This window comes from Tauraco erythrolophus, chromosome 21, assembly GCF_009769465.1.
Source record: "Tauraco erythrolophus isolate bTauEry1 chromosome 21, bTauEry1.pri, whole genome shotgun sequence".
Taxonomy (NCBI): domain Eukaryota; kingdom Metazoa; phylum Chordata; class Aves; order Musophagiformes; family Musophagidae; genus Tauraco; species Tauraco erythrolophus.
In genome coordinates, this window is record NC_141485.1 from 7,324,385 (window position 1) to 7,351,796 (window position 27,412).

A 27,412-nucleotide genomic window follows, 5' to 3' on the forward strand; every position below is an offset into this window, starting at 1 on the left:
GCAGCGTTAAAGTACTGCCCGCTCCCGCACAACAAACCTCGGTTAGCGTTAAGGAATGAGCTTGGGCAGCTCCTCCACAAAAAAATCCCTTTTCTAAGCCCAGAAAAAAAGCCACACTGGCCCCGTCTGAGCAATCGCTCCCACGGGATATCCATGGGAGAGCGAGGGAGGACAAGCTCTGGGAAGGAAACGACACGACAGCAGCACACCTGCCCCCGGCCAACGCGCTGCCCAGCCCTCCATCGCCATGGTCAGAAAGCACACGAGAAAGGCGCTGGGCACGTGGTCCGCGTGCTCTTTTATTACAAGTTGTTCCGTGTTACTGGGGAAAAAAAGAAAAAAAGAAATCCCAAAGGCAGAACTGCCTGCAACCAGAGAGACGGGACACGCCACCACGGGGGGAGGGTTAGTGCTTCTTGCCATAGATTGCGGCCAGCGCTTTGCGGGCACTGGAGATCTGCTGCTCCAGCCTCTCTCGCGTGGCTTTGTTCCCAGTTTTTTTCAGCATGGCCTCCATCTCCTCCACCACCGCCCGGTGACCAGCAGCGTTGTGGAAGATGCGGATGGCCCGGTCCCCACACGACACCAGGTAGCGGCTGCTGGTGTCAAAAGCCAAGTCTGTTACGCACTGCCCGTGCACGGCCAGAAAGCGCTCCTCCTCCTCTCCTCTCCTCGTGTTGTACACGACAATGTCCGTGCCGCTGGAGATGGCGACGACACGAGCATCGGGGGACAGGGCGATGCGGCAAGGCTCCGTGACCTTGCACTTCCCTGTCAGGAGCAGGTATGGATCCTGTTGCTTTTTATATTCCACATCTGTGTCCCAGAATTTCCACGTTCCGTCCTTCGAAACTGTTGCCATCCTGCAGCCAGGAGACAGAGCACAGGTGAGCGCAAGGAAATCGAGCAGCACCTCTTCCCCTGCCACATCTGGGAACCAGGAATCCTTTCTGGACAAAGAGCTCTTTCGGGAAGTGTGAGTCTGTACACACATACAGTCCTTGTCCCCTTTCCAAAGGACGGGTAGCAGTCATCCCCAGGAGGAAATCCATGGGGAAGATGCAAGTGGAACGAGCCAGTGAGGCTGGCTCATTCCGCCTCGGCTCCTACGAGGGCGCGCAGGGCAGCATTCCCCCACCCCTGCACAGGCTGCTGGCGTACACTGGAAGGGGTGAGCTCATGTTTCCCAAGGGCGAGCTGTTTTCCACTTCAGGCAGTGGATAACACACACTTACCTCCTTGAGTCGTTGGAGAAGGAGAAGGAATGTATGCCAGCAGTGTGGCCTTTCAACTCAAAAGCCCTGGCCACCTCCCGGAAGTCTCCGTTCTTGCCAAAACACACCTCCCACACCTTCACATCGGGGGTAAAGCCACAAGATGCCACAAACCTGGGTGAATGGACAAGCAGAGACACAGTATCTATTACAACACGCCTGCTTTGGGCAGACCATAGGGCCAGCCCCACGCAGCTCTCCTCTGGCCTCCTGAGCACGGCAGGGGTCAGGGGCCGCCCTCCTGCACAGAGAGGTGCAGAAGACAGGGCTCTGCGAAGGCAAACCCACCCACCCAGGCTCCTACGTTCAAATCTTTGCTTTGCTGAGCTAAAAAAGTTTTCACTTTTCACTGAAACCAGGCCAGTGAAGGGAACGCTAAGGAAGGCCACCAAAGACCAGAACAACTTAGGAATAAGAAACTCTTAAGCCAAAGTAAAAAAGCTAAATGCTTTTGATCCCCAAAAATCACTGAGCTGGGACCATGGCTAGCCTTCCTGCAGCAACAAGTTAGAGCAGAGAACAAGATTTTCCTGACAAATAAATCTCCCAGTAACAAAAGATTTTAATTTTACAATTAACCTTTAAAAGGCTACGAAGAAGTTAGAAACACTGTTTGCTTTGCGTTGGCCCACCTCTGCTATCTGAGGCCAACACTGTTCCCAGCTCTTCAGGAGATGGTTAACAAGGACAGAAGGGCTGAGGCACAACAGCAGCAACCCACGAGTGTCTGGGACTATGCAGGTGAGAGCCAGTGCTCCCGGAGGGGCTGCCCTCAGGGGCTGGAATTGCTTTTTAAAATGTGGAACTCTCAAAAAATTGCATTAAAATAACAGCTAACTGCCAATGGTCTGAACTGACAGAATCATGGAATCATTTAGGTTGGAAAAGACCCTTAGGATCATCAAGTCCAACTGTAAACCAGATGATGCCCTCTGGGAAGGAGTGAGGCTCCTGTTCACTCCTGCAGCCTCTCACTCCACAGCAGGAGTGGCCTGGAATACCTCACACCCCTCACCTCCCGCAGGGCGACACCGTGGCGTAGGCATTGTTCATCTGGTTAGTGTTAATGCTGGCCAGGACTTCCCCCTTCGGGCTCCAGATCAGGATGGTAGTGTCACTGGAAGCTGTCATGATAAACTTTCCTGGGGGAGGGAGGAAAGGCAAAGATCAGGAGAGCTCCCAGGCCTAACACTGCCATAGACTCATTGAAGGCTTGGGAGGGTCCCTAAGTGGGGCAGCCTCCCCCCGCACCTGGACAGTCAAGAAAACCAAAAGCAGCACCGAAATTCAAGGAGTGCCAATCTCCCAGAACAGAGCAAAGAGCAGTATCAGAAGACTCGGCTCCTGTTAACACCTTAGTGCAACCTTGGCTTCAGCAGCCATCAGCTGGCGACGGGCACGCAGAGACCACGTGTGCTTCTTGCCCCAGCGCCCCTCAGATCTCATTTGCAGAGCTCAGCACTAAGCTGGTACCTTCCCCTGATGGTTAAAACACAGCTCAAGGTATCCGTAGCTTTCCAGTCATGGATTGCAGGCAGCTAGCTGACTACAAATCACACTACTGTTATCCATGATTACTGATTGTGACAGCATTTTGGACTCCTGCTTGTTTCCACTTGCGAGCTTTCCCCTTTTCCATCTCAGCCTGGACAGGGAGTTGGCTCTTTACCTTTTGGCTACTTGTTGCAGGTTTAAGTTTTCACTTTCACAGCTGAACAAGGGTCTCAGTTAACATTTTCTTTGCTCTATTACAGAGGTGAACTCACATTCACCCATTGCCAACTGCCCGCTGTCACATACCTGAAGCATTAATTCATCAAACCCTCACCACCGACACATGCTCTACCTCAGCCTCTGTTCTAGAAGATCCCAGGAGTCCAAGATAGATCATAGGAGCTCACTAGAGAGAACTTTGACTGGTTAAAGAGAGACTGGTGGGCCAGAGAACAGTGACCCTCTCAATACAGAGAGCAGACCTCCTTGCAACAGTATCCCTAACAATGTAAATTAGGAGACTATGCATATCAAGGAGCTAATTCTGTGCTTACAGGAACATTGTCTGTCTGAAAATTACATCTCTCAATTTACTCAGTAGTCAACAAAGGCTAAAAAGTAACATCTGGAAGACTACAGAGGATCAACTACTGGTGCAGAAACGGGCCTTGAGAACGCCAAAAACTCCAACACGTTCAACCCACCAGCTCCTGCTTTACACGGAAATCAAAACCAATCCCGAGACCCTCGGCAAGTGAGCAGCTCTGTCACTTCCATACCCGTCTCTGCAATTCCTATGTTAATGACAGGAGCCTTGTGCTTCTTTGGGAAGTCCCCCGAAGTTGCGGTGAAGGTGAAGCTGCCATCATCCTTCTTAGTCATTTTATAGACACGAATAGTCTCGCCATTCGCCAGCCAAACAATGAATGCCCTAAATGGAAGGACAGACACGCTGAACTGTTGAGAAACAGGCTACCTCAGCTCAGCCTGGCTACAACAGGTAAGCAAACAGGTCGCTCAGTGGCACCTTGGGAATGGGATACATTGGCAGATAAAGAGCTGTGTGTTTACGAGGGCACCAAGCTCTCTCCCTGTGTTAGCTCCACTGCAAGACTAAATGGAAAAGAACAGAATTTATTACTCCACATCGGAAAATTGGATCCCTTCCTCTCTCTTAAAGAGGCCACTCCACAAAAAGCCAAGGCATGCTTTTCAACCAGCCTTCCCAGCCAGCAAAAGCTCTCTCCCCAGCCCTCCAGAGAGGCTCAGCAGCTCAACCCAGCTGCTGGGTCTGCTGGCAAAGACCTTAACAAGCACTTCCCACTGGGACGGCAAGCTGGGCACTGCCATATTTGCTCTGAGCACCACATCAAAGCCCCTGCAGCTTTCATGAATCAGTGGTACTGCCAAGCCCCTCTGAGGGATGCAGCCTCTGCGCAGACCAGTCCGCAGGGCGCCCTGGTGTCCATGTGCCCCAAGCGGTTCCTGGGCCGGGGGACGCCTTGCCCTACCGGCAGTCAGGGCTGAGGCGGACAAGCTCGGCGTGGTCCAGCCCCACGTTGGCACGCAGGCAGCGGTGCTCGCGCGCCGTGAAGTCCCGGGTGCTCCACAGTCGGACCGTGCGGTCGTCGGCGCACGACGCCAGGTACTTGCCGCTGCTGCTGAAGTCCAGGCAGGAGACAGAGCCGCTGTGGCCCTACGGAGAGAATGCGGTCACAGCGTGAGGGAGGAGGGGGGGCCCCGGCGGGGCCCCGGCACCGAGCCACACGCGGTACCTTGAGGGCAGCGACCAGCAGCCGGTGGGCGAAGCTGTGCTGCTGCGGCTTGTCCCTCCGGGCCCGCGCCGCCGGCTTCGCCTTCCTGTGCTCGCCCGGCCTGGCGGCGGCGTCGCCGTTCGCCCTGGGGCCTGCGGAGAGCGGAGCGTCGGGTCACGCCAGCGCCGCCCGGCCCGGCCAGCCCCGGCCGGCCCCGCGGTACTCACCGTCCGGCGGAGCGGCGGGGAGCCCCCGCGGGGCGGCGCGGCGCAGCGCGGCCGCCAGCAGCAGCAGCAGGACGAAGAGGAGGGCGAGAGCGCCCGGCAGCAGCGACCCGCCGAGCACCGGCGCCTCCATCTTCCCGCCGCCGCCGCCGCCACCTCAGCGGGGCGGTCCCGCCCGCAGCCCCACCCCGCCCCGCGCAGCCGCCCCCAGCGCGCATGCGCCGAGGCGAGAGGGCGAGGGGGGGCGGCCCCTCCCGCTCCGCACACGCATGCGCACCATGGGGCACGCGCGGCTGCGCGCCGCTGCCCCTGGCGGCGGATGGTGGTGCTGCGGCGCCCGCCGGTCGCCGGTCCCCGCTCCCTCCCGCCCCGGCCCTCGCCCCGCCGCCCGGCCCTGCCCCAGGAAGAACCACACCGGGGCCTGTGCGCAGAGCGAGTCCTTTATCGGGCAGCCCGGCTCGGCCCCACCGGGAGCTCCCGTGCCCAGTGTCCGCCCCGCGCCGCCCGGGGTGCAGGACCAGGGAACCGGGTCCGTGCCGCAGGCGGGGGCTCCCCGAGCCGGAGGCTCCTCGCTGGCGGTGGTGGGCGTTCGTCCGGCAGCACCGAGAGTCTCGGCGGGGCTGGGGAGGCCCCTCCGGGGGCAGCTAGCAGGATCCGCCGCCGCGGCCCATCCCCGCCACCGCCCGCGTCGCCTGCTCGGGGATGCAGGCCGGGTCGCTCAGGATGGAGGTGGAAATACTCAGCTGCCGGAGGGAGCTCAGGACGGCTGCGGGAAGAGGTGGGGCACGTCAGCTGCCCCCCGTACTTCGGGGGCTGGAAGCGGCCCGGGCTGACCCAGCCCCGCTCCAGCCCTGCTCAGAGCTCCCAGCCACAGCCCCCAGCAGAAGGGGCGAGGGGAAACCCACCCTGCAGGGATTTTGGGAGGGCTGAGCCCTGCGCGGCCGGGACACGGGCTCTCGGGTTCGGGCAGCAGCAGCGGCCAGCTCAGCTGGAGCGTGGGTGCGAAAGGAGCGCGGGAAAGCACCAGGGCATCCCGCAGGTACTTCCCTCCCGTGCAGCGGAAGCGTGGTGCAGCGTCAGCCCCACCGCCCCCCAGGATGCCCCCGTCCTTTTCCCTTCGGCTTTTCTGTCAATCCATGCCAGTGGACCAGCCAGGCTTCTTTGGGGTGCCATGGACAGGAGCAGAGCCACCTACTTGGCCGAAGCGCTGGGAGGGAGCAGTGCTGGTCCAGCCAGGCAAGAGATGTCTGGGTGAGGCTCTCCATGCTGGCCGTGGAAACCATGCCGTTGAAAGACTCAAAGAGGGGCCGGATGATGATACTGAACTGATGGGAGCAAAGGAGTTAAGGACCACCCATCAGGCGTGGCAGCACTGTCTTGCAGGCAGCAGGACAAACCTTCCTGCCTGGCCATGGTGCAGACCTGCTGGGTGCCTTCTTTGGTGCAGCACCATGCTGGGCACCAGCCCATACTGCTGGGGTGACAGGGACATGAGTGTCACCCGGGGTGGGCAGTGTGAGAGCTGCGTAACCCTCATCACAATTGAGGCTGCCAGACGTGTTTACACTACCAAGATGACTCTTCCAGAGCAGACCAAGGATCCAGCTAGCACAGTGTCCTTTGAAGTGCCCAGGAGCAGGGCATGACACCAGTGTGTTCAGTGTGCTCACCTGGTGCTCCCCACCTCTAAGGACTGCCACTGGGAACGGGTGACTTTGTGCATGTAGTAATCCACAGCAGATACCTCCACCATGAGCTCGTCCTGCTTTAGGATCCCCAGTGTCCTGTGGAAGGAGCTCCACAGTGCTCCCCAACTCTGCGTTGGGAGCCACCTCTGCCTTACCCAGACTGCCTGCTCTAGATGTGAATGTGGGCAGCAAGGCCTGCCTATCCCTCTTTCACTTGTGATTTTGTAGACCTCACAGTCTCTGCAGGCTTAATGGTTCCGGTGTGTGTAATCCCTGCCCACAGAGAAGCAGGTGCAGCCCTTTGACCAGCGGTTCCCTGGCCCTTGGTCCCCTCCATCCTTTCCACCACATGGAGCCCAGACTTGTGTCCCAGGCATGGGCACACCTGGGTTTTCAGGGTGTGCCACGTGGCCACCAACGCCAAGCTATCATGTCCCCAGCTTTGTGTCTGGACCTTTCCTAATCCCTAGTTGATGGCTGCTGCTCCACCAGGAGCTCTTTCCTGCATGAGCTCAGCTCCACTGGCGACTTTGCTTCTCCCCAAGGACCAACTGTTTACTCCTACTCCTTTTCCTCCTTTGTAACAGGAGCTTCCTCCAAACCAGAGCATCTCAGCATTTTCTCACCATGTGCCTTTGGCTGGGAAACATCTCCTCGTGGTCCCCAGAGCCTCTCGAGCCGGAGGGAACCCACAGACCCGGGAGCAGTGGGTGAACCAGAGGACCTGATGTATGGTGGAGGGGTCAGAGCGAGCAGCGGGCGCCGGCCTCAAAGGATACGATCCAGAACTTCCAGTTCTGCAGCGTGGAGGAGCGGACGTACTCATCGAACATGCTGCGCATCTGGTCAAAGCGCTGGCGAGTGATGGGCACTCCCGTGGCTGGCAGCTGCTCCTGGCACAGGCTGTGGGGCACACGCAGTTCCATGGGTCTGTGTTCAGACGGCTGGGAGCCATGGGGGCTGCCCCATGGGGAGATGCTCCAACAGGACCTCAGCTCTCAGCAGGGGTGGGCAGGCAGTGTCCCCCTCCCAGGGTGGCTCTGGGGCATGTCGCCATGCTCCAGTTCCATGTGGCACTGCCTCTTGACTGTCATCCCTCCCTCAAACAGGGTTTGACGAGGGACAAAGTCAAATGCAGGTCCTGGGTGTTCAGAAGACCTGCTGTGCCCTGCTGCCTCCCCGGCACTGCCACTTGCCCAGCCTGGCTACCCTGATGCAGGAAGTGGCTCCCTTCTGCCTCCCCCGACCATGTCCTCCTTACTTGATGGAGCTGTTGAGCTCCTCAATCTGCTCCCGCAGCCGCTGTGCCTCGTCCTGTAGGGCTGCCCGCTCCTGCTGCAGCTTGCAGATGTACTCAGCTGTCTTCTGCAAGGTGGTGGCCTTGCTGACCTGCAGGGCCACAGGGGTGAGAGGGCGAAGGAAGCCCCTGGGGTGGGCAGGGATTGGGGCACCCGGTGCTTTGTGCAGTGGGTCTGGCATTGAGAGGAGCAGTTTCCCACTGCTGAGCCTCGGCAGCTTCTGCCACAGGTTCCAGAGCCCAGACCACCCTGGCATGGCTGCACCACGCAGGTCTTCATGTGCCTGGTGTGGGCTTGCAACCTCCTGCCCCTCAAGCTGGGGTGCAGGGCAAGAGCCCCACGCACTGGGGCAGACCAGGGACACAGCATCCCTGGGTGACACACCATGTCCCTGCATGCCCAGGGCACAGCCCTGGGCGCTCACCTTGATGCTGGGCTGGGCACTCAGCGTGCTCACCAGGCTGTGCAGTGTGTCAAAGCCCAGCTTGATGTTGAAGCGTCTCTTCTGCTCAGCAGAGATATGCGTGATGCGGCGGCTCTCCATCTGCGGGCAAGCGCTGTCAGGCACCTCCTGGCAGCACGGATAGCTCTGGGCTGCCCACCCGATGGGGGACAGGCTCGCCCAAAGCTTGTAGCAAGGCAGGGGGGAGTTCGGGGGGGCAGCAGGAAAGAGGGAGGTGCATATGGAGATGGTACCCCATAGCAAAAACTTGCCCGTGCCGTACCTTGCTGGACTCAGGCCTGCCCCGACGGGACACGGGGTGGTGCAAGGACATGCTGGTACCCAGCCCCACAGTGGGTCCTGGGGAAACCTGGCCAGGCTTGGGCCAGTCACTGCCTGGAAAAGGAAAGGCGATGGATCCTCTGGTGAGAGGGGCAGCAGCAGCTGCAGCCCCTTATGACGGACTGACACCAGGGTCCTGCGCTGGGACAGGCAGAGAGGAGCAGCCTGCGGCGCTGCCCCAGCGCCGGGGCAGCCACCCTGCTCAGCTGACAGGGATGCTCTGGTCCAGCATCCAACCGTGTCTTACTACTTTGTCTTATCTCAAATCCCAGTCATTTTATACAATTTCTCAGAAATGGGAACATTTGGGATGTGACATTTTACATTCCTGGTGTTTCTTGGGGTGGAAATCACCAGGAGAGAGTCCTGAGGGCACTAAGGCTGCAGTGTGCAGCACCGAACTGAAACTGGGAACGACACCAGAGCCTCATGTCCAGCCACTGCTCTGGTTTCTGCAGATGAAAGCCGGGTGCTTCCCACTTGAAAACCAAGCTCTGGGTTTTCAAAACCACAGTCTGACATTTTGCTCCTTTTTGTCTTTTCCTGTTTCTGCTTTTGCCCCTGTAGAAGGAGGCAGGTGAATGGGGCTTTACCCTCCCTCACGGAAAGAAATCATCCATGCTCAGCTGGTTAAATGCAAGTAGCTGAGATAGAAGCTGAAATGAAACATTCCTACAATGTTTGGTCCAAGCTCCCTGCAAGAAAGAAGACATCCTGCAGAGCTACTCGGGGTGCCCCAGACTCACCACATGTCGACGTGGGGGAGAGCTGCTCTGCCTTGGGGACCAGCAGCGATCCTGGCTGGGTGCCCGCCAGCGGCACTGACGCAGGTACTGGCACTGGCACCGCTTGGGAAGGGCTGGAGCCAGGAGCCAGTCCTGGGCCCAGCTGGGCCGTTCTGGAGAGGAAGGCGGTGGGGACATCGGGGGTAGCGCTCTGCTGCTGGGAGAAGACAGAGGGAAATGAGGGGTTGGGGGGCCAGCGCCCCACACACGCTGGGAGCCAGACCTTCCCCTTTGGTCGGTTGGTGCCTGGGCACTGACAGCAGAATGCCCATGAGGAGACCGGGGAGGGGGACATGTAGCCCCATTCCATCATCTTCAGGGGCAGCCCCAGCCCCATTGCTGCAGGGCAGCATCACCAGGAAAGGGGCCCTGCAAGTGGAACGTTTCCCACCTCTGTCCTGTTTCTTTTATGGGAGAAAACACTCAGGTGACTCCTGCCACCCTGGCACCCTGGCCACAGGCCTCCTCCTTCACCCCGTGCCTGTCCAGCCCCATAGTGCAACGAGTGACCCCACAGAGCCCCATCTCCCCACCTGCCATAGGGTGGCTCTACCCCTGCCCCAGCAACCAGGTGGGCTATTCCCGACCTGGGAGGGCAATTCCTGACCTGGGAGGGCAATTCCCGACCTGAGAGGGCAATTTCTGACCTGGGAGGGCAATTCCCGACCTGGGAGGGCAATTCCCGACTTGAGAGGTAGGTGAGTGCTTACCAGGGAGACTGGGGACGCGGGCATGAGTCCTGCGCCTGTCGGGCGTGGGGCATCCAGGGCTGACTCCTGCTTGGCTGCAAGAGGGCAGGGAGCAGAAGGGTGCCGCTGTGCGAGGGTGTTGGGGCTCAGGCGACCTTTCCTGCCCCATCGGTCAGCCAGCCCTCAGCATCTGTGTTGCTGCAGCCCCTTCCCTGCCCATCTGCCCCAGGGAAGGATGGAGAGGTGTGCTCCACAGCAGGGATGTCCTCGGGAGCCTTGGGGCAGGCAGGGACACCCAGCCCCTCCCTAGCTGGTGTGGACCTGGACATGACAACCTCTGCAGGACCTGGCCCATCATATGCATGGGCCGTGGGTCGGGCAGGACATCGGTCACCCCTGAGCCCATCTGTGCCAACCAGACTGGGGACATGAGGACTTTGATGCTGTGCCCCTGGCCAAGTCCTGGGGCCAGCTGGGCCCCATCTCCCTCCTGGGGCTGCTGGAGCCAGTGGGGACTCCCCCGGGCATGGCTTCACTGCTGGGTTTGGTGCTGCTCTGCCATGGGGACAGCCATGTGCCCTGCCCAGCATCCCCAGAGTCCCAATCCCATGGAGAAAGCGGGGCCTCCCACTCCGATCCCCCCCGTAGCATCCCTCCCGCCACTCGCTCACCTCTGCATCCCCCCCCAGCCCCCAGCCCCATTACCTGTGGTCAGCAGCTGGCTCAGGCAGGGGGTGGGCACGGCCAGGTGAGGTGGCACCGGGGGTCCCAGCAGCCTCTTCGCCTTGGTGCTGCTAGGCTTTGCCTTCGGCTGCCCGCCCCCACCCTGGGGCAGCCCCTTGGCGGGGGCAAACCTGGGGTCGCCCAGCAAAGTGGGGGGCAGGAGCTGGGGAGCAGCTGGGCTGGGAAACCCTGGGGGCACCATGCCTGCGGCGTAGCCCAGCCCTGGGGTGTGGGGGGCAAAGCAGGGTGCTGCGAGGGGGGAGGCAGGGTGGGCAAGGAGCGAGGGGCTGGATGAGCCAGCGTAGGGGAACTTGGAGCGGGGGGCAGAGGCAGGGGAGAATGGGGGGTCCAGACCCAGCAGTAGCACCCCAGGGGGTGGACCAGGGAGGGCATAAGGGGGTCCCGGCGGCTCCAGGCTGAGACACTTGCCAGGGATGCCGTACTGCAGCAGGGGCTTGTGTCGGAGCTGGGCACTGAGGCTGCCGGGTGCCATGGCGGGGGGCTCGGGGGGCAGGGGGGCAGGGGGGAGCTCGGAGGCCAGGAAGGCGCCGTGGAGGTTGAGCTGGGAGGCACTGCCGGGCTGCGGGAGACACAGGAGAGTCACGGGGGCTGGCCGGGGCACCGGCAGCCACGTGCTGCGTGCCGGGGTCCCGCTCACCTGGGTGCTGGGTGAGAGCGGGGCCTCGGGGCTGGCGGGCAGCCCCCGAGCACCCATCAGAGCCCCCCCGCCGCTGAACAGGGGCTCAGCCATGGGCACGAAGCAGGGTGGCTCCTGGTAGCCTGGTTGTGTCTGCGATGGTGGTGGCCGGTGGCTGGTGAAAATATCTGCAGGGCCAAGGGGAGACGGGGTGATGGGCATGAGATGCCCTTCCTGGAGAGGAGGTGACAAGCCCTGGGGCATGCCAGGGGCAGCCGTGCCCCGTTACTGGCCCTGCTGGGGATTTGCTGGTCCTGCCTTCACTTTGTGGGGCCGGGGCAGGTCTCAGCTCCACCGGCAGATTTGGCGCCTGGATTGTGAAACATTGGCAAATGGAGGGAGGACACAGCCCACGTGCCTGGGGCCAGCCTTGCCACAAGTGTGGGGACAGGAAAACCTGCCCAGTGTGCCACCCAAGGGTGTGGACCCCGTCCTCGACGCCCAGCTAGGCGCTGCATGCACCAGCACCTGGGGCTGCTCCCAGCGGGGTGCATGGCCATCCTGTTCCTCCTGAACCAGCCCTGGACTGGGACAGGGACCACAACACCCAGGCTGTGGGGCAGGGGCAGCGAGGGGGCTCGGAGTGTTCCTGGGGTCACAGTGTTCCCAAGCCGTGGGGGACAGTCCCCTGGAGCTGTGGCGAGTGCTTGCCTCCCCACCCCAGCACTGCCGAGCGTGCAGCCTGTGGCTAACCACATCCCATGGCCTTCCCGAAGCCGAGCCCCATGACCCTGCCGCGACTCCCTCTCCCTTCCTCTCCGCTTCCCACAACCCTTCCGCAGGCCCAGACACCGCAGCGCAAAGGGCTGGCCCGACGCTTCGAGCAGCCACCTCCCCAGAGAAATGAGCTCCCTGGACACAGCAGCTCCACTCGTGCCTGGGCTCGGTGCCGGCACGGCACTGCCATTGCCTGTGCCAGCACTGCCTCAGGCATCACTGCCAGGAGGGTTTTCCCTGGGAAGGATGACTGTAGAGCAGGGATGGGGCTGCTGGATGCTTCCCCATAGGACAGAGCAGGAGCACTGGCTGGGTCCGCAGGCAGCTGACTGACAGCCGCTGGAACAGGCTCTGCGCCTGAGCAGCCGCCCCGGGACACAGGTGCCCGCATCCCCTCCCGGGAGCACCCAGCCATGCTCCCAACCCCTTGGGTGGCACAAGCATCACTGCCTCCAGGCCCTGTGCTGCTGCTGGCAGACCCGACCTGCTAGCTGTGCATGCCTGCCGTGAGCAGCTGTGCCATGGGCACTTGCTGGGCTGCAAGGAGTCCATGCTCCCTCCAGGCTGTGGCACAGGCTCCAGCGCCCAGGGTGCCCTGGCTGGGACCTGCAAAGGCCTGAGACCCTTTCGAATGTATACCAGAGGGGAAATATGCCAGTGGAGTGAGATGCCATGGGGCTGAGCATGGTGATGATTCTAGCAGTGCCATATGTGAGATGAGGCAGTGCTGCCACTAAGCTGCCCCAGTCAGCCCTCAGACTGCCCCTTCCCACTGCCAAGGACATGGTGAATGCCTGGGAGCATGGCAGAGCCACCCCTGCCCCTCCATGGGCCGGCACTCGCCGTGTACTGTGGGCGCAGCACCCAGCCCCATGCTGCCCCCAGCCCTCCACTGTGCCCACACCAGCTGTCCCCTGCCACTGGCACTGAAGGTCTGTGGGTATTTATAGGCATTTCTGGTGCCCAGCTCTGCAGATTCAATTCCTCTTGTGCCTCTTGCTGTGCCACAGGGACAGAAGGTGGCTGGCAGCCCCTGGCTGCCCTGTCCTCCCTTTCCCCTGCTCCTTCCCCATCCTACAGCTCTTGCCCATACTCCTCCCAATGTTGCATCACCTTGACCTGTTCCCAGGTTGCACAGCATGGCCAGGGCATGCTGCTGCTTAAGGGAGAAGAGCCTGTGCGGTTGGCACACCACAGCTTTGGCATCCTGTTCAAACCCGGGGATGTTCTCCAATGCATTCGGGGCTACAGAGCCCATTCCCAAACCAAGGACCCTCCAGCACTGGCCCCAGGCTCTGGGAGAGCCTTGCAGTGTGACGGGGCGATGCCACCCCATGGGCCGGCCAGCCCAGCCCCCAGTGCCCCAATGCCCTGCACAGGTCCTACCTGGAGTGCGGTGCCAGCAGGGCATGGGGCTGGGCTGCTCCCTCGCCTCTGCCATCAGGACTTCTCCATCCCCCCCACACTGTGCTCCGGCACCCCCGCGGACACGAGGTGCTTCCTCATTTGGGGATTGGTTTGCACGCGCTGACTGACAGGCACCGAGCTCTGCCACAGCCACCAGGCATGGTGACAGCCCTGTGACCCTGCGGGAGCCTCGCACCGACCGTCACGGTGCACGCCCCGCAAGCTTGCACCACGGTGCTCTGCAGGAGGCTGCTGGGGGGATCCCTGCTCTCGAGCTGCCAAAAGCCATCTCACACCCTGCTAGAAAAATGGCTTTGGAGACATAACTGGGACAGCTGGCACCCACAGCTCTGGTACCCAGCACCCAGCGTTCACTCCCCATCTCCTCTCCCGAATCCTCCCACGGCCCCGTGGTTGCCGGTGGTGCCTACTGCGCAGTGCACACACCTCTCTGCTCCGTGCCTCTCCCGCTCACCCACGCAGCCCAGTACACACCCAGATCCCACCAGCGCACACAGCGTTCACACACACACACACACAGTGCTCGGCTGTCCCAGGACTGTCACCTCATGTCAACCACTTTGCATCCCAGCAACTAACACGTCCGGGGAAAAATCTCCCCACAAAGTGTTTCCGAGCACCCACAGGTCACACAAGCCTCTCTCCAGCCCTGCTCAGCTGCCTGTGCCTGGGCAGGCAACGAACCACACCTGGGATGCCATCCCTGACCCCATCTGTGTTCGGGACCCTCCCCAGCCCCAGCAGTTTGCCCACGTGGACCCGCTGGCCATGGGCAGAACAGGAAGGGGTTCTCTCCTGCCATGTAGTTGCTTGCAGTAAGACCCATTCCCTTCCCAGGCAGTGCCCTGGAGAAAAATGCAGGCCTTTTCCCCAGGAAAAAAAGACAGTTTGGCTGCTCATAGAAATGCATTGGTTGAGATGGGCACTGCCGTGCCCCTTGCCATCTCCTGCTGAGCACAAGGCTGTGCAGTGCTGGCAGCATGGATGGCAACTCTGCACACAAAGAGAGGTGCTGGGGTGGCTTCTGTGACACCGTTACAGTGAGGTGCTGCTTGAAAGGGGTTGATGCAGCTTTCCAGCGCCATGCAGGACCTCTTGGGGGAAGGGGCACTTGTCAAGTGTCATTTTGACCCATTTGGAGCTGTCCCACCTCCCATCGACTGATGCCCTCAAGGGGCACATGGGGACAGGAGGCAAAGGGCCAGCAGTGAGGACAGACTCCCTTCCCAGCATGGCTTACCCTGATGGGACCTCTGGAGGGAACGAGCTGGGGAGGACTGGCAGGAGCCTTCCCACCCCATCCATCCCCAGGTCATGCCGCCGCCTGCCCTGGCACATCAGGGTGACCCAGCCTGCTCCCCGCCAGCATCTGGTCTTGCATCATGCCCCAGCCGTATGGCGCAAGCACCCTTGTTTCCTCCCGCTGAGGGAAGTGGAGACCGGCTGCGGAGCTTGCAGGGTGCTCATGGACACGCAGAGACGTCTGGAGATGCTGGCTCCCACCCTGAAAAGTGTGCCCAGGCCACTGGCTCCATCACGTTCAAGGGCAGAGCAGGTCCCCGGTGCAGCATGCACCAGTGGTGTTGCCCTGGCATACAGGGACACTGCACAGCACAGCTAGAACTGGGACATGTCCTGCCCAACTCCATGGTGCTCACGGACACTCATGACTCAGAGCCTGCCCGTGGGAGGAGGCTGCCATTGCCCGCTTCCTAGCGTCCCCCTTGGCAGCCCCCTTGCCCCATCTGGACACCAGGTTTGTCTCTCAGGGCCCTGGAAGGGACATTGACCTGTCCCCAGAGGATGTAGCACATCCCAGGATGGGTCGCAGCTCCAAGCCGGGCTGCTCAGCCAGGGAGGGGGGTGAGGAGGGGGACACAGCAGCACAGAACCAGCTCTCTAGAGGTTTCCTCTTTCTCGTGGAGGATAATTATCCTTCCTCTGTCTGCAGCCAAACCAAGGTGGTTTCGCACTCCTGTAAAGACCCTCTGTTTGTAGAAATCTCCTTGCACAGCTCCTGGCCAGGCTCTGCCAACCTGCTGTGACTCTGCCCCGGGTGCAGGCAGACGTGCCAAGCCCCTGCCTTGCAGCTTGCCGCAGCACCCCGGCCCACGCACGCTACTTGTTCCATCCCAGTGGATGTCTGGTGCTTTCTGGCTGCCTCAGCAGCTCCTGCTGCTGCCTGGCCAACCCTCTGATCCCCCCCCGTTGGGCTGTTGTGGGATGCAGAGCATGCTGAGCTGTGTGGGATGTGGTACTGCATCCGGGCTGGCCCTTACCTGAGATCTCCATATCATCCAGGCTGGGCTGCAGGGCTGCCAAGTCTGGCTGGATCATATCAGCATTCCCAACATACGCTGGAAGAGGACAGAGCTGCACCATTGGGGCCCAGCCACTGCATCCCCCAAGACCCTCCTTCAGGGCTACTCCCACTGCTGCCCTCACACCTACCTGGCTGCCACCCCTCCCTGGCACCCCAGAGCCACCCTGCACTGCTGCACCCTGCCCTGCAGCCATGCACAGGCAGGGAGATGGGCACCCACCCTGCAGAGACCCAGGGCCATCCCATCCCCACCACTCTGCCCACCAGCACCTCTGGGACCTCATGCAGCACCCAAGAACCCTGGGGAAAGGCTGATCCTTGGTACAGGACTTGCCTGGTGCTGCAGAAGCTCCTGGGTCTTGGCCAGGCAGAGACAGCAAAGAGTGGCCATGGAAGGCAGGACCTGCCTGCTGCTTACCCAGGTCTGGCAGCTTTGGCGCAAGGTCCTTCATGGGGCCAGCCCTCCCCTGGAAGCTCACCCCATCCCACCTGACACAGCCTGGGCTGGTCCGTAGGCAGCACTGGAGGAGGAGGAGATGCTTCTGCCCTCCGTTTGGGCAGGGCAGGAGCACACCCTCCTCCAGTGGCTCTCTGCTCTGTTTGGGCAAGGCAGGAGCATCCCCTCCTCATGCCCTGGGCAAGAGGGACGCTAGGGGACCCTGTCTGCCCAAAGGACACGGACGGCGGCCAAGAAGTATGAAGGTGCTACAGTGTGTGCTGCCCGCCTTGACCTCCTCCTCCACTGTCTGCTTGAGTATGGCTTGGGGCACCTACCATCCTCTGGGAGTGCCTGATGGGTGCTGGGCATCTGTGTCATGGTGAAGAGTGTGTCAGAGATGTCTGAGAGGAAGGTGTCCAAGTCGAAGTGCTGCCTACCCCCCGGCTCCTCTTCCTCATCCCCAAGCAGCATGGGCACCACATTGCAGAAGAGCTGGTTGCACCATTTCTCCGTTGGCCTCCAGACATCCTCATCCTGCACGAGATGGAGCAAAGGAGCCCGGTGGGCATCTCTTGTGGGTAAGGTCCATGCCTGGCTGTCCAGCTGCTCTCCCTTGCAGCTCCTGTGCTCCCCATAGCATTTATCACTCCAAAGCTTCACACCTGGCACGTTGGTGCTTCCAAAAGGGTGAATTCAGCATCCCAAGCGCTTGGCATCCCATTCCATTGGGCTCGTCACACCTTGGGCCTTTCATCTGCCCTTCTCCCAAGCTGCCCAGGGCAGGGGTCTGCATTGCACCTCCCTTTTCCCCCCTCTCCACCCTTCCCCACCGAACTCACCTGCTTTGGACTGGAGAGCTCTCCCTCCCGGGTGGACTTTCGGAGCTGGAAGGAGAAGATAGCCTGTGTCACCCCCCAGCCAGGGTGGGCACAGTGCGGGGCAGAGGGGGGCAGCGTTCAGGAGGGGGGTTCCTGGGGGGCTCAGCGTGGCCACCACGAGTTCACATCTGCCTTTACTTTACAGGGTCTGGGCTGAACAGCCGCCGCAGCGGTGGGACCGGCGGTGTGTGGCGGTGCGAGGCTGCCGGCACCCTGCCTGCCTGTGGCACCCCTGGTCTTTATTGGTCCCGGGTGAGCGCTGGGGAGGAGGCTGGACCACGCTCCACCCCACATGGCGGGTGGCCAAGGTCGAGAGCGGGCACCCAGAGTCATGTGGAGCCACCCAGCCTGCCTGGCAGCACGTGCTGCCAGGGTGAGACGTGGCTGCCAGCGGCATGCCAGCAAATCGCAGCCCAACCAGAGCGCTATGGGTGAGCTGTGGCCCTGCTTGACCCACCCCAACGCGTGTGCTGTGGGTGCGCTGCCAAACCCAGCCCCAGATCTTGCACTGGGCAGGGCGCAATCATCCCAGGTTGGGCTGCTGGAGCGCACTGCAGCACTGCGGGCAGCTGGGGATGGGGTCCCCACCGAGCTCCTCACCACCGGCACCATAGGGGCAGCCAGCGTCCCCCTCCCATGCTGGCACGAGCCTACAACATCCCGCTCTTGGTCAACCACGGCTCCATGTTGGGTGTGTTGATGTCCTGTCCCACTGCTGGCACTGCCATGGGACAGGGAGCAGCATGGACAGAACCACTCACCCGCTTCTTGTAGTAGATCCTCCACTTATGGTACTCCCTCATCACCACCTCGATGCGGCGTTTCCAGTAGTTGCCCTCCAGCACGACAGCCTGGGGGAGCAGGACAGGGGGTCACGGCTGAGCCCCCCATCTCCAGCACCCCACAGCCAGGGCTGGTTTCCTTATGCCACGTCAAAAACACCTTTCCCAGCAAATCTATGAAATATGATGACCTCTGCTTCCTGCATGTCCCCAGCTCCCACCTGTGCCAGCCAGACCTGCTCCTGGTCCAGAGAGCTGTGAGGGACCATGCCTTACCTCTGGTTTTCGGTGCTCATCAGCCTCCGACCCCTCCAGCGGGTGATGAAGCTGCACACAGGGTTCTTCCTCCGCTCCACATCTGCGCAGAGGAAAACACAACTGGCCTTACCCAGAGCTCCATCCCTGGACAGGGGAGAGTGCCTGTGCACCCATATATCACTGCCCTGGTGCCAGCCCCATCCCATCTGACACTGCCCAGCACTTGGCAGACAGTGGGGTCTGGCCTGTACTCACACTGGATGTACCACGCTCTCCAGATAGCGTTGTTGAGACGGATTTTATCCCGGCAAAGCAGCCGCAGCCCCTTGAAATTCTTCCACTTTGGAGACACCAGCTTCCCACTAAAACACCAAGCAAAGGAGAGGCTGAGGGCCACGAATCCCAGAGTCCTCCCAGTTCGGGGTCTCCTGAGGGAGCCATGCCTTGAGAGATGCCCAGGGCCACCAGACTAGTGGCAAGTGTGGAGCAGGTGCAGCCACATGGCTCTGCTGCGGGCTGCTTGTCTGGCACCCATGGGAGCATCCATGGGAGCACCCTGAGCTCCTGTTCACTCTGAGAACAGCACAGACCCAAACTGGGAACTTCACAGACCCACAGGAGACTTCTTGAGCCCCTGGGATTAAAGCACAGCGCATGGAGGAATTGATTCATTGAGGCTCGAAACCCAGGTCCAAAGTGGGACCCCACTGCGCCCAACCAGGACACTACATCCTGGCCCCGTGGGACGGGCAGGGAAGTCTCCTGCCCAGGTGAGATGCCCGGGGACGTGTGTTGCTGTGGGGCTCTTGCCTCATCGCAGCATTTGGGTAGCTATTTCTGACCCTCCTTTTAATGCCAGCCAAGGCTTGGAAACGCTACCTTCGGCTGAGGGCAGGGGCAGGCAGCGGGGCAGGCAGGGGCAGCCGTCTGCGTGCGTCTGGGGAAGGCAGGACAGCAAGCTGGAGGACGTTAAGGGCATTAAGGGATGCTTGCCTGTGCCCCAAGAGGGGCAGAGAGCGGGAGCAGCCCTGCCCGCAGCCCAGCGCTGCCCTGGGCTCCTCACTGCACCCATCCCTGCAAACCCGCGCCCCCAGCCCCCAGCCTGAGCTGGGCTCCCTCTTTCCCGTTTCCCAGCTCCTAGAGGCAGCCGTGTTTGTTCTGCAGCTCATCATGGTGGTGGTGATGTCCCTAATGGGGCCTGCAGTGCCAGCAGCCTCATTTCACTAATTGTCTTGTTTCCTTCCAGTCGAGGGACACAACCCCCTCGCATGCACCCACTGGGGTCGTCCTGAGGTTTCTGCTGCCCCAGGATCTCCGTGGGGGAGGCTGGGGTCCCTCTGCCTTACTTTGAGGTCCTTTCACCTCTCCCCATGAGCCTGGCGCCTGCCCCTGTTCTCGCACCCACCAGGGCATGGTCTTGGGGCAATACTAGCGGCACAGAGGGGCCCTTTGAGAGCAGGCAGGGCGCTGCATGACACCCCTCCCAAGGAAGCCCATGTCCCTCCCTAGCCGAGAGTTTGTCCCTTAAAGATCTTGGTGCTGCTTTGAGTCACATTTGTCCTCAGCACATGCAGGGAGGAGGAAAGGTAAAGCCTGTGCTGGATGTAGGAGTGCCATATCGTCCCGTTGCCAGCATCTCCTTGGGTGCACCCCAAGGTGCCATTGGGCCATGTCCCCGGGGAGGTGCTGGGGACGGGAGCAGTGCCCAGCTAATGTTTTAAGAAGCCACACACTTGTGCATTCAAGCTTGTGAAACATTTGAGCACCCTCAAACAAGCAAAGACTCTGGCTGATTCCGCATTAACCTGCCTGGAAATCTGCCTCCCATGGCACAGCACGGCATGGCCATCTTGCAGGGGCCATGACGCAAACTAGGCTCCCTCCCTCGGCAGCTGTGCCAGCTTGACAAGGAGCTCGGCTCAGGGCTCCGTGCAGCCCAGGAGGCAGGTGCAGACAGGGTGCTGCCCTCCACGTTACAGCCAGGCAGCCCGACCAGGCAGCAGTGCAGGCAGCAAGACCCCTGCACTGCTCCCGTGCGGCTCCATGGCCAGAGGGAGCGTGTCGGAGGGCAAAGGAGAGCGCTGCTGTCCCATCTCACTATGGGGAACAAGGACAAGGGTCCCCTCCAGCTCTGGAGTCTCATGAAGGGACGTGTCTGGGAGTAGGGGTGCTCCCACCCGCAGGAGTGAATGGGAACGGTCTCCCCAGGGACACCCAGCCCAACCCATGGCCCCAGGGGCTGGGGAAGGACCTGTGTCCCTATGGCTCCGGCCTGCAGAGAGTTAAGGACTTGGCTATGTACTGGCCACTCCACTATCACCAGGATTTTGAACTTTCCCCAGTGGCACAAGGCAAACAGCACGGTGGTGCCAAGCAGAGAAGCCAATGGAAGGAACGGATTTCCCGGGCGCGTGGCCAGATTCTGCCGGTCAAGGCTACCCAGCCACACTCCTCACCAGTGCCGCCTGCCCCAACAGCCAGCTTAAAGGAGCAGCCTGAGCCACGAACTGCAGGTCTGCAGCCACAGACGGGCACCTTGGCCACCCACAAGGCTGCTGGGGCCACAGCCACGGAGCTCCCATGGGCCCTGAGGCAGAGGGGAGATGCTTTTGGCCTTTGCCACTAACCGCTTTTTTTCCCCATTAATGATCATTTTTGTTTTGGGGCTTATCAGGCTGATCTTTGCTCCCTGGTTTGCCTTGAAAATGGCCCCACCCTTCCTTGAAATTATCTCCCTGGGGAGATGGATGTAAACTCTACGCTGAGTTGCCAGAAAGGTTTGGGATGCCCCAAACAGGGTGAAGGTCCTACTGCCCCCGCTGCTGGAGAAATGGGGACATAGACCCCACCACCGGCTAAGGGGGATGGGGTGAGGTGGGAGCCTGGGGCCAAACCCGGCGTGGGTCAGCACCGACTCGGTTTCAGCCAGCCGCACCTTGTTTGCTCCATGATTCATTTAGCCCGTTGTGGCTCCTGGTTTCATGGCAAAATGAGAATTTTGATCTGCATCAACAACGAGAGGAGGGAGGAGGAATGGTCTGGTGAGATGCAGGGCTGCATCTGGTGAGATGCAGGGCTGAGAAACAGGCAGCAGCAGGAGGGGAACAGCCAAGTTGGGGTCCTCTGGCAGGTACGCAGCCAGGAGCGGGACCCTCCGTGGGGCCGTTAGACCCCTCTTGCTCCCTGGGCTGCCAGGACACAGCTTGGCCCTGGGCTGGCCGAAAGACAACAGCCTTTCCTGGAAATCCTAAAAGCTCATGTTCCATTTCTCACAAATTTTGCTACCAAAGTCATGGATTTGCTCGAATTTTTGTGGTTTAAAATCCAGAGCCTGGCAAAGAAAGTTAAAAATCTAGCCGCAACTTTCCTGAAAAGTGCCCCCGAGCAAAAAACAACTGTGTTCAAACCTGACTTCCAAACCTCTGCTATCTGAACGAGCTTTTTTCTTTACCGCGTCGCGCTGATGCGTTGGCTGACGTGCCAGCTCTGCCGCTCGCCGTGCAGCTCCGGAGGGAGGGAGCTCTGCTCCAGCGGGCGCCGCGGCTGGCGCAGGTGCATCTGGGGTAACTGGAGGGCAGCGTTGTAGCAAAGGTGTTAATAGACTGTACTGGGGATTAGATAGGGCCCCGCTCTGTGTATTTACTCCCAGATAGCCGTGCCTCTGCCCTTACAGCTCTGCCTCCCGGGCAGCCATTTACCTCCGTGCAAAGCAAGCATGAAGTGCCTCAGATGAGAAGGGAAGTTGCTTAAATCCTCTTGCAGTTGTCTGGGAATAGTGGGAATAGTTGTCTGGGAAGCTGGATAGCTGTGAACCAAGCTAGGAACATCTCCACAACCAGCTATTTAGGTGATCTCTGGAGGTATAACCCCACCATGCATCAGTGTGGGCACAGGCTTGCACACCAGCTCAGTTCCGGTGCACACTGCTTGGACAGGATCAGCCTCGAATCCTTGGGAAATGACGGAGGAAAGGCATGCAGCTCCTGGCAGCACAGCCACACTGTGGCGTGGGTGGCTTTAGCCCGAGCACTAGCCTTTCCCCCTCGCCGGACCTGTCATTGCCAATCGCACAGACAGCTCACAGCAGAGGCTGCCCAACCCACCGCAAAGCCCCAAAGGGATCTGCCGAGCCGGGGCTGCCGTTGGCACCCAGCTCTGCCCCCCTGGCCAGAGCACCCCGCCCCCTTCCAGCCAGGGCATAGGCAGCACCCAGATGGTCTTAGGTCTGGATGGGACCGAAGCCTCCTCAGATGGTGGGGGTGGACCCAGCAGTCGCAGCATACGGCCACATCGGTGGGAGCCACTTCCAGCCAGTCTGAGCCGGTGCACAAGGCTGCGGGCGAACGCTGGTGAACTGTAGTGAACTGGGGTGGGTGATTTGCCAGGAGGGCAAAGGAACATGCAGGCTCATCCCAAGAGAAGGAAATGGGGAGAGGGCAGCTCAGCGTCTGCACCACTGGGGTCTCTGCCTAGGTGCCTTCTGCCCCTGTGCATGAGTGTTTAAGGCACTGTGAATCAGAGAATCAATTAGAGAGTTCAGCAAAGCTGTAGCAGCAATTCCACTTCTTCTAGGAAAGCCTGGGAGCCTGCTATCCGCTTGCCAGGAGGATGAATTAGTACCGGATCAGCATGAAGGGTATAATGGTATAATTTAAACCAAGCCTACCTTGTTTTAAATCACAAAAGGGACAGAGTTAATACTCCACATCACTTACCAGCCTGATGTCCCTACCTGCTAAATGTCCCCTCTCGGTGTACACAGGGGAGAGGAGGAGGTTAATCTACATCATGCTCTGGGAACAGCTACAGGATGCTTCTTCTGAAGCACAAGATAGATGTGTGCGAGATAAGACCATGGGTGTCCGCGGTTTGCAGTACCCATCTGCACCCAGTTTCCTCCCTTCAGGAGGACCATTCCTCAGGTCGGTCACCCAGCGGTTCCCTGCAATGGGTGACAGGAAGGTGTGTGAGCCCAGACTGGCTCTGCAGGGCAGGAGAGCAGGGAGCGACTCTGCAGTGCTGGGGAGGAAGCGTGCTCAGCTGGGGAGATGGTGCTGAGGCCATAGTGTGAACAGTTCCTGGAAGAGGTCAGCTTTTTTGAGGGAACTTGGGGAGGCTGCGTATGCTGCAGGGGGTTCCAACCACGGGAGAAACAGCAGTCTAAGGAAGGGATTCAAGAAATACAGCAGGTTGCAGGAGACGGAACAGTGGAAGAGCATCATTAAGTCTTTAGCAGGAATGCTGCTGGAAGGAAAGTAGTGTCCTGGAAAATGGGTACCTTTGTACTGGGAACTGCTTCATCCCAGCCCACAACATCGGTAGGAAGACCTCAGTGGGGGCAGTTGCCTCTGAGGGATCTGAAGAAAGAAGTTACAGCTAGAAGCAAGCCTTGATGAGGAGAGAACGTTTCTTTCCCAGCGAAGGGGTGATGTTCAGTCCAGCCCATGGTGGGATAAACCAGCAAATCCTTGGGGCGATTGCTCAAGCTGAGACAGGACTGCCAGAAACATCTGTGAAGTGTCGTGGAGGAATGCTGGAGAACGGAGGAATTACAGCCACCCCAATGACTCTTCAGCTACAGCCACTGAAAAATGAAACTGTTCAGAGAGAGTTTGGTGTATTGCCTTTGAAATGGTGTGAGGCCGGGCAGCAAGGGATGGGTGGCTGAAACAGTCACAGCTGAGGCAGCAGGTCAGGAGGAGTGATAGTTCCCCTCAACTCAGAGCTGCTAAGGCCAAGTCTGGATATTGTGTCCAGGCTGGTCCCTCCAATGAAAGAGGGATCTTCACAAAGTGGAGCGATCCCAGAGGAGGATGTTAAGATGGTTGGGACCAATGTACATGACAGAAGAGGATGGTGAGTGATGGGTTTGTTCAGCCTGGAGAAGGGAAGGTGAAGAGAGGTTCTACTTACTGCCTTCAATTGCCCAAAGGAGGCTGTAGAGGAGATGGAGCCAGACACTTCTCAGACATGCACCGAGAAAGGACAAGAGGCAATGGACACAAGCTGGAACAAGGGAAACTCTAACTAGAGCCATGAATAGCACTCTTTCTTGTGAGAGTGGTGCAGCCCTGGGACAGGGTGGACAGGTGGTGGGCTCACCATCCTTGGTCTCCACCATCCAGGAGGGTGATTGATCGCCCTGTGTAACCTGATGTGGCTTTGGAATTAGCCCTGCCCTGCACAGGGGTTGGACTATGAACTCCAGAGGTGCCTCCCAACTGATACCTTTTGTGGTTTCTGCTTCATGAGGGAGTTAGTCCACACTACAGCACAACTGTGGATGCTCTCCTGAAGACTGGAGGACATCTGGCTGGCCACTCCAGCTGAGGCTGTGCTGCACCAATAACCCTTCTGAGGAACCTGGCTGGGAAGGAACGTGTGAAATGATGGATGATGCAGAGAAGTATCAAATCACATAAGACTAAAAGTAGAGGTCTGCTGAGTATCTTTCAACTCCATTTATCGCCTCTGATACCTTCCTCCAGCTGCTGCTTACAAGTCTGTCAAAAATGTGTTAGCAAAGCTGCCATGGGCTTCCAAAGGGAGAAAAGAAATGGCTGAATACGGCAGCCAGCCAGTGGAGTGGTCAGCTCTAAAGCCACAGTCCGATCCCACCTGTGGAGAGGCATATCCAACTCTGCATGGCAGAGTCCAGGTTCACCCAAACCTGATTTCTGATCCATGCGTGTCATCCTGTTTTCAGGATGCTGGCAAGTTGCAGAGCATGACAGCTGAGAGGTGGAGGGGGAGATCATCTAAGGATGGAAAGAACTCCAAGAGAGAAGAAGAGAGCATGAAGTCTGGAGAACATCCAATGTCAAAGTTTCCCTGGCTCGGTCTCATGGCCTGCAGCTACCCTGGCTCCACAGCAGAGCAAGAACGGCTCCCATAGGTGCTGAGCAAGATTTAGTCTTGCACCAAGGCAGCCAGGAGACATCTCCAGTGCTCTGGACTCTGGGGTGGCCATCAGTGGTGGCACTGATGCTTTGTAGCTGATGTGGATCCTCCTCACTGAGGGCTACTTTTCGACTGCTGTTACAGTTTGCCATGGCGCTGGGCTTGGGGCTGGTGTGTGCACTGCTGTGCTCAGTGCAGGAGGGAAACAAGGCCCTGCAAGAGTCCAAGAGGTAGAGAGATCTGGAGTGATGGAGCCCTGTCCGCAGCTTAATGGCCAACCCTGGGTGGCATACAGATGCCATGGTCCTCTCTGCCTGCTGAAGCGCTCGCATCCTGCCCTTTCTCCCTCTGCCTGGGGAGCACCAGAGCTCAGGGGCACAGGGAGGCTGTGGTGCATCTCAGGAGTCAAGAGCTTGAGCACCTTGGGGTGGAGCAGTGTCTGCTCCTTCAGCCCCAACTGGAAGGCTCAGAATAAGCCAAGTATGGGACTGGGAGAGCAAAAGAGAGTGAGGCCACTAGTGTCCCCTGCGTGTGGCATGTAGGGGTGACTTGCCTAACATTGCCAGGCACGAAGCATGACCCTCAGCTGGGTCACCTTACACTGAAGCTCGTCGTGCTTCTGCAGAGCACCAGCCTCAGCAGCACCTTGGAGGAGAGCTGTGCTGCACTGACTGTGAGCAACCCATCAATCTGGGATGTGGTGACGGGCCAAACGTACACCTATGTATGACTATGTAGCAACTAGTACCCTTGGAATGCTGTCCCAGCACCTGGCATCACCAGGGCTGCTCTAGCAGCGACCATATATTCCACTGTGTCGAGCACTTAAGGACTTCAAGCCATACCTGAGATGTCAGCAACTGAATGAGACCTTGTGTGGAACAAGACAACGGGCAACTCTTCAAGGCTGTTTTGCTGAGGTTGTGTTTTCATGCAGCATCAGTAGGACATTATCATTCCAGGTTTTCACCTGGACATTTTGGGAAAGCTGTGCAAGCAGTTTTGCACTGATGCTAGTAGAACAAGTCACCCTGATGCTATGCGTGAGAGAACTCAAAGCCTTGGGGACTCGTCAAAAGAGGGGAGTTGCTGCCTAGAATGTGGACCTAGGCACTAAGAGACACGATGCCGGCTCTCCTGTTGTCTTCGTGGAGCTATGGGATGATCAGATCCCTAGCATCCTGGGCTTGGGCAATTTGTGTGGTTGAGGCAACGATGCAGTCACCCCTCTGATTTTGCAGGAGAGAAGGAGGGAAGCTATCAGGAGGCCCTGGACAAAGCCCTGTGCAGCCATCAAGCCATGAGTACTGCTGCATGCCCTGGAATAACCTTGGGACATGTGGGCAGAGTCAAGGACAGGAAGGCAGGACTGCTGCTCTGGGCTGGGTTGCCAAAGACTGAGTGTTGGCTGTCCACAGGGTTACTACTGCTTTACACGGCCTGGCCCGTGCTGCAGCCGAGCACGGTGACTCCAGATCTCATGGGGAGATGGAGGAGGGTTAAGCTACATGTGAAGAGAAGAGGAACTTCTCTGGCTCCATGGCCAACAACCCAGTATCAGCTCTTTCTCCCTGAAACCTCCCGGGATGGTGGTTTTTGAGCAGCTGGCACATCACGACCCAATGGAGAAGAAGAGGAGGATGTCAGTTGGCAATTAGTAACAAGTTCCCTGATGAAGCCTCTTGCCTTCAAAGAGCCGGGGGGTCCATGAGACGCACGCCAGCGACAGCGCTCTGGGACTCACCTGTACTCCAGGCTCATGCACTCGAAGAGTCGGGTGAGGGTTGGGTCGATGCTCCGGGGATCAGCTGGCTCGGGCTTGGTGCGGTGGTGGCGTCGGCGGAGCAGCGAGTCGCTGTGCGGGGACGACACCATGAAGTGGCCACTGTGGATGACCTGGGAGGGGTTCTGTGCCCCGGCACCAGGCCCTGTGCCGCCCACAGTCGCATCCTCAGAGTCTGAGTCAGAGTCAGAGACAGGGCATGGCCCAACTGGGGGCTCCGGGAAGGGTCCTGGCAGCCCCACCTGAGCTCCTGCCATTGCCCAGTGCCTGCTGGGGAGCCCTTATCGGTCTGTCCCGGCACTGTAGTCCACGTCCTGGTTGTGCCGGAGCCCTACGAGTGCTGTGTTGGCATCGAGCACATGCTGTTGGTCTCCCCAGCACAGGACACCCACACCACACCTCCTCCTCGGCACTGCTTGCCCCACCCCGGACCACGCCGTCTCCTCCACTCTCCGAGGTTCGGCTTTCGGTTTGCCGAGGCAGCTCGCGAGCCG

At 59.6% G+C, this 27,412-nt stretch overlaps 2 protein-coding genes across 3 annotated transcripts; both read right to left on the reverse strand.

Annotated features, from left to right (window-relative positions):
• Positions 1 to 317: 317 nt before the first annotated feature.
• TBL2 (transducin beta like 2) lies at positions 318 to 4,879 on the reverse strand. 2 transcript variants are annotated; one of them, XM_086624552.1, is made up of 8 exons: positions 4,750 to 4,879; positions 4,544 to 4,674; positions 4,280 to 4,464; positions 3,840 to 3,881; positions 3,548 to 3,699; positions 2,290 to 2,416; positions 1,236 to 1,388; positions 318 to 863 (listed from the first exon to the last, which is right to left on the reverse strand). In XM_086624552.1, the coding sequence occupies exons 1-8, from the start codon at positions 4,877 to 4,879 to the stop codon at positions 407 to 409; spliced, it is 1,377 nt and encodes a 458-aa protein (XP_086480678.1). In that variant the 3' UTR covers positions 318 to 406. The 2 variants fall into 2 exon arrangements, with proteins under 2 accessions (XP_086480678.1, XP_086480679.1); XM_086624553.1 differs by lacking the exon at positions 3,840 to 3,881.
• Positions 4,880 to 5,390: 511 nt separating this feature from the next.
• MLXIPL (MLX interacting protein like) lies at positions 5,391 to 27,175 on the reverse strand. Its single transcript, XM_086624880.1, is given in 21 exon segments — positions 5,391 to 5,512; positions 5,942 to 6,071; positions 7,214 to 7,337; positions 7,696 to 7,823; positions 8,157 to 8,276; positions 8,458 to 8,570; positions 9,263 to 9,458; positions 10,012 to 10,085; positions 10,696 to 11,293; positions 11,372 to 11,538; positions 13,514 to 13,624; positions 15,452 to 15,479; positions 15,481 to 15,500; positions 15,835 to 15,912; positions 16,653 to 16,851; positions 17,157 to 17,201; positions 17,957 to 18,046; positions 18,254 to 18,297; positions 18,300 to 18,335; positions 18,491 to 18,597; positions 26,880 to 27,175. Coding segments are annotated over 21 exon segments (2,826 nt in total).
• Between the last annotated feature and the right edge of the window lie 237 nt (positions 27,176 to 27,412).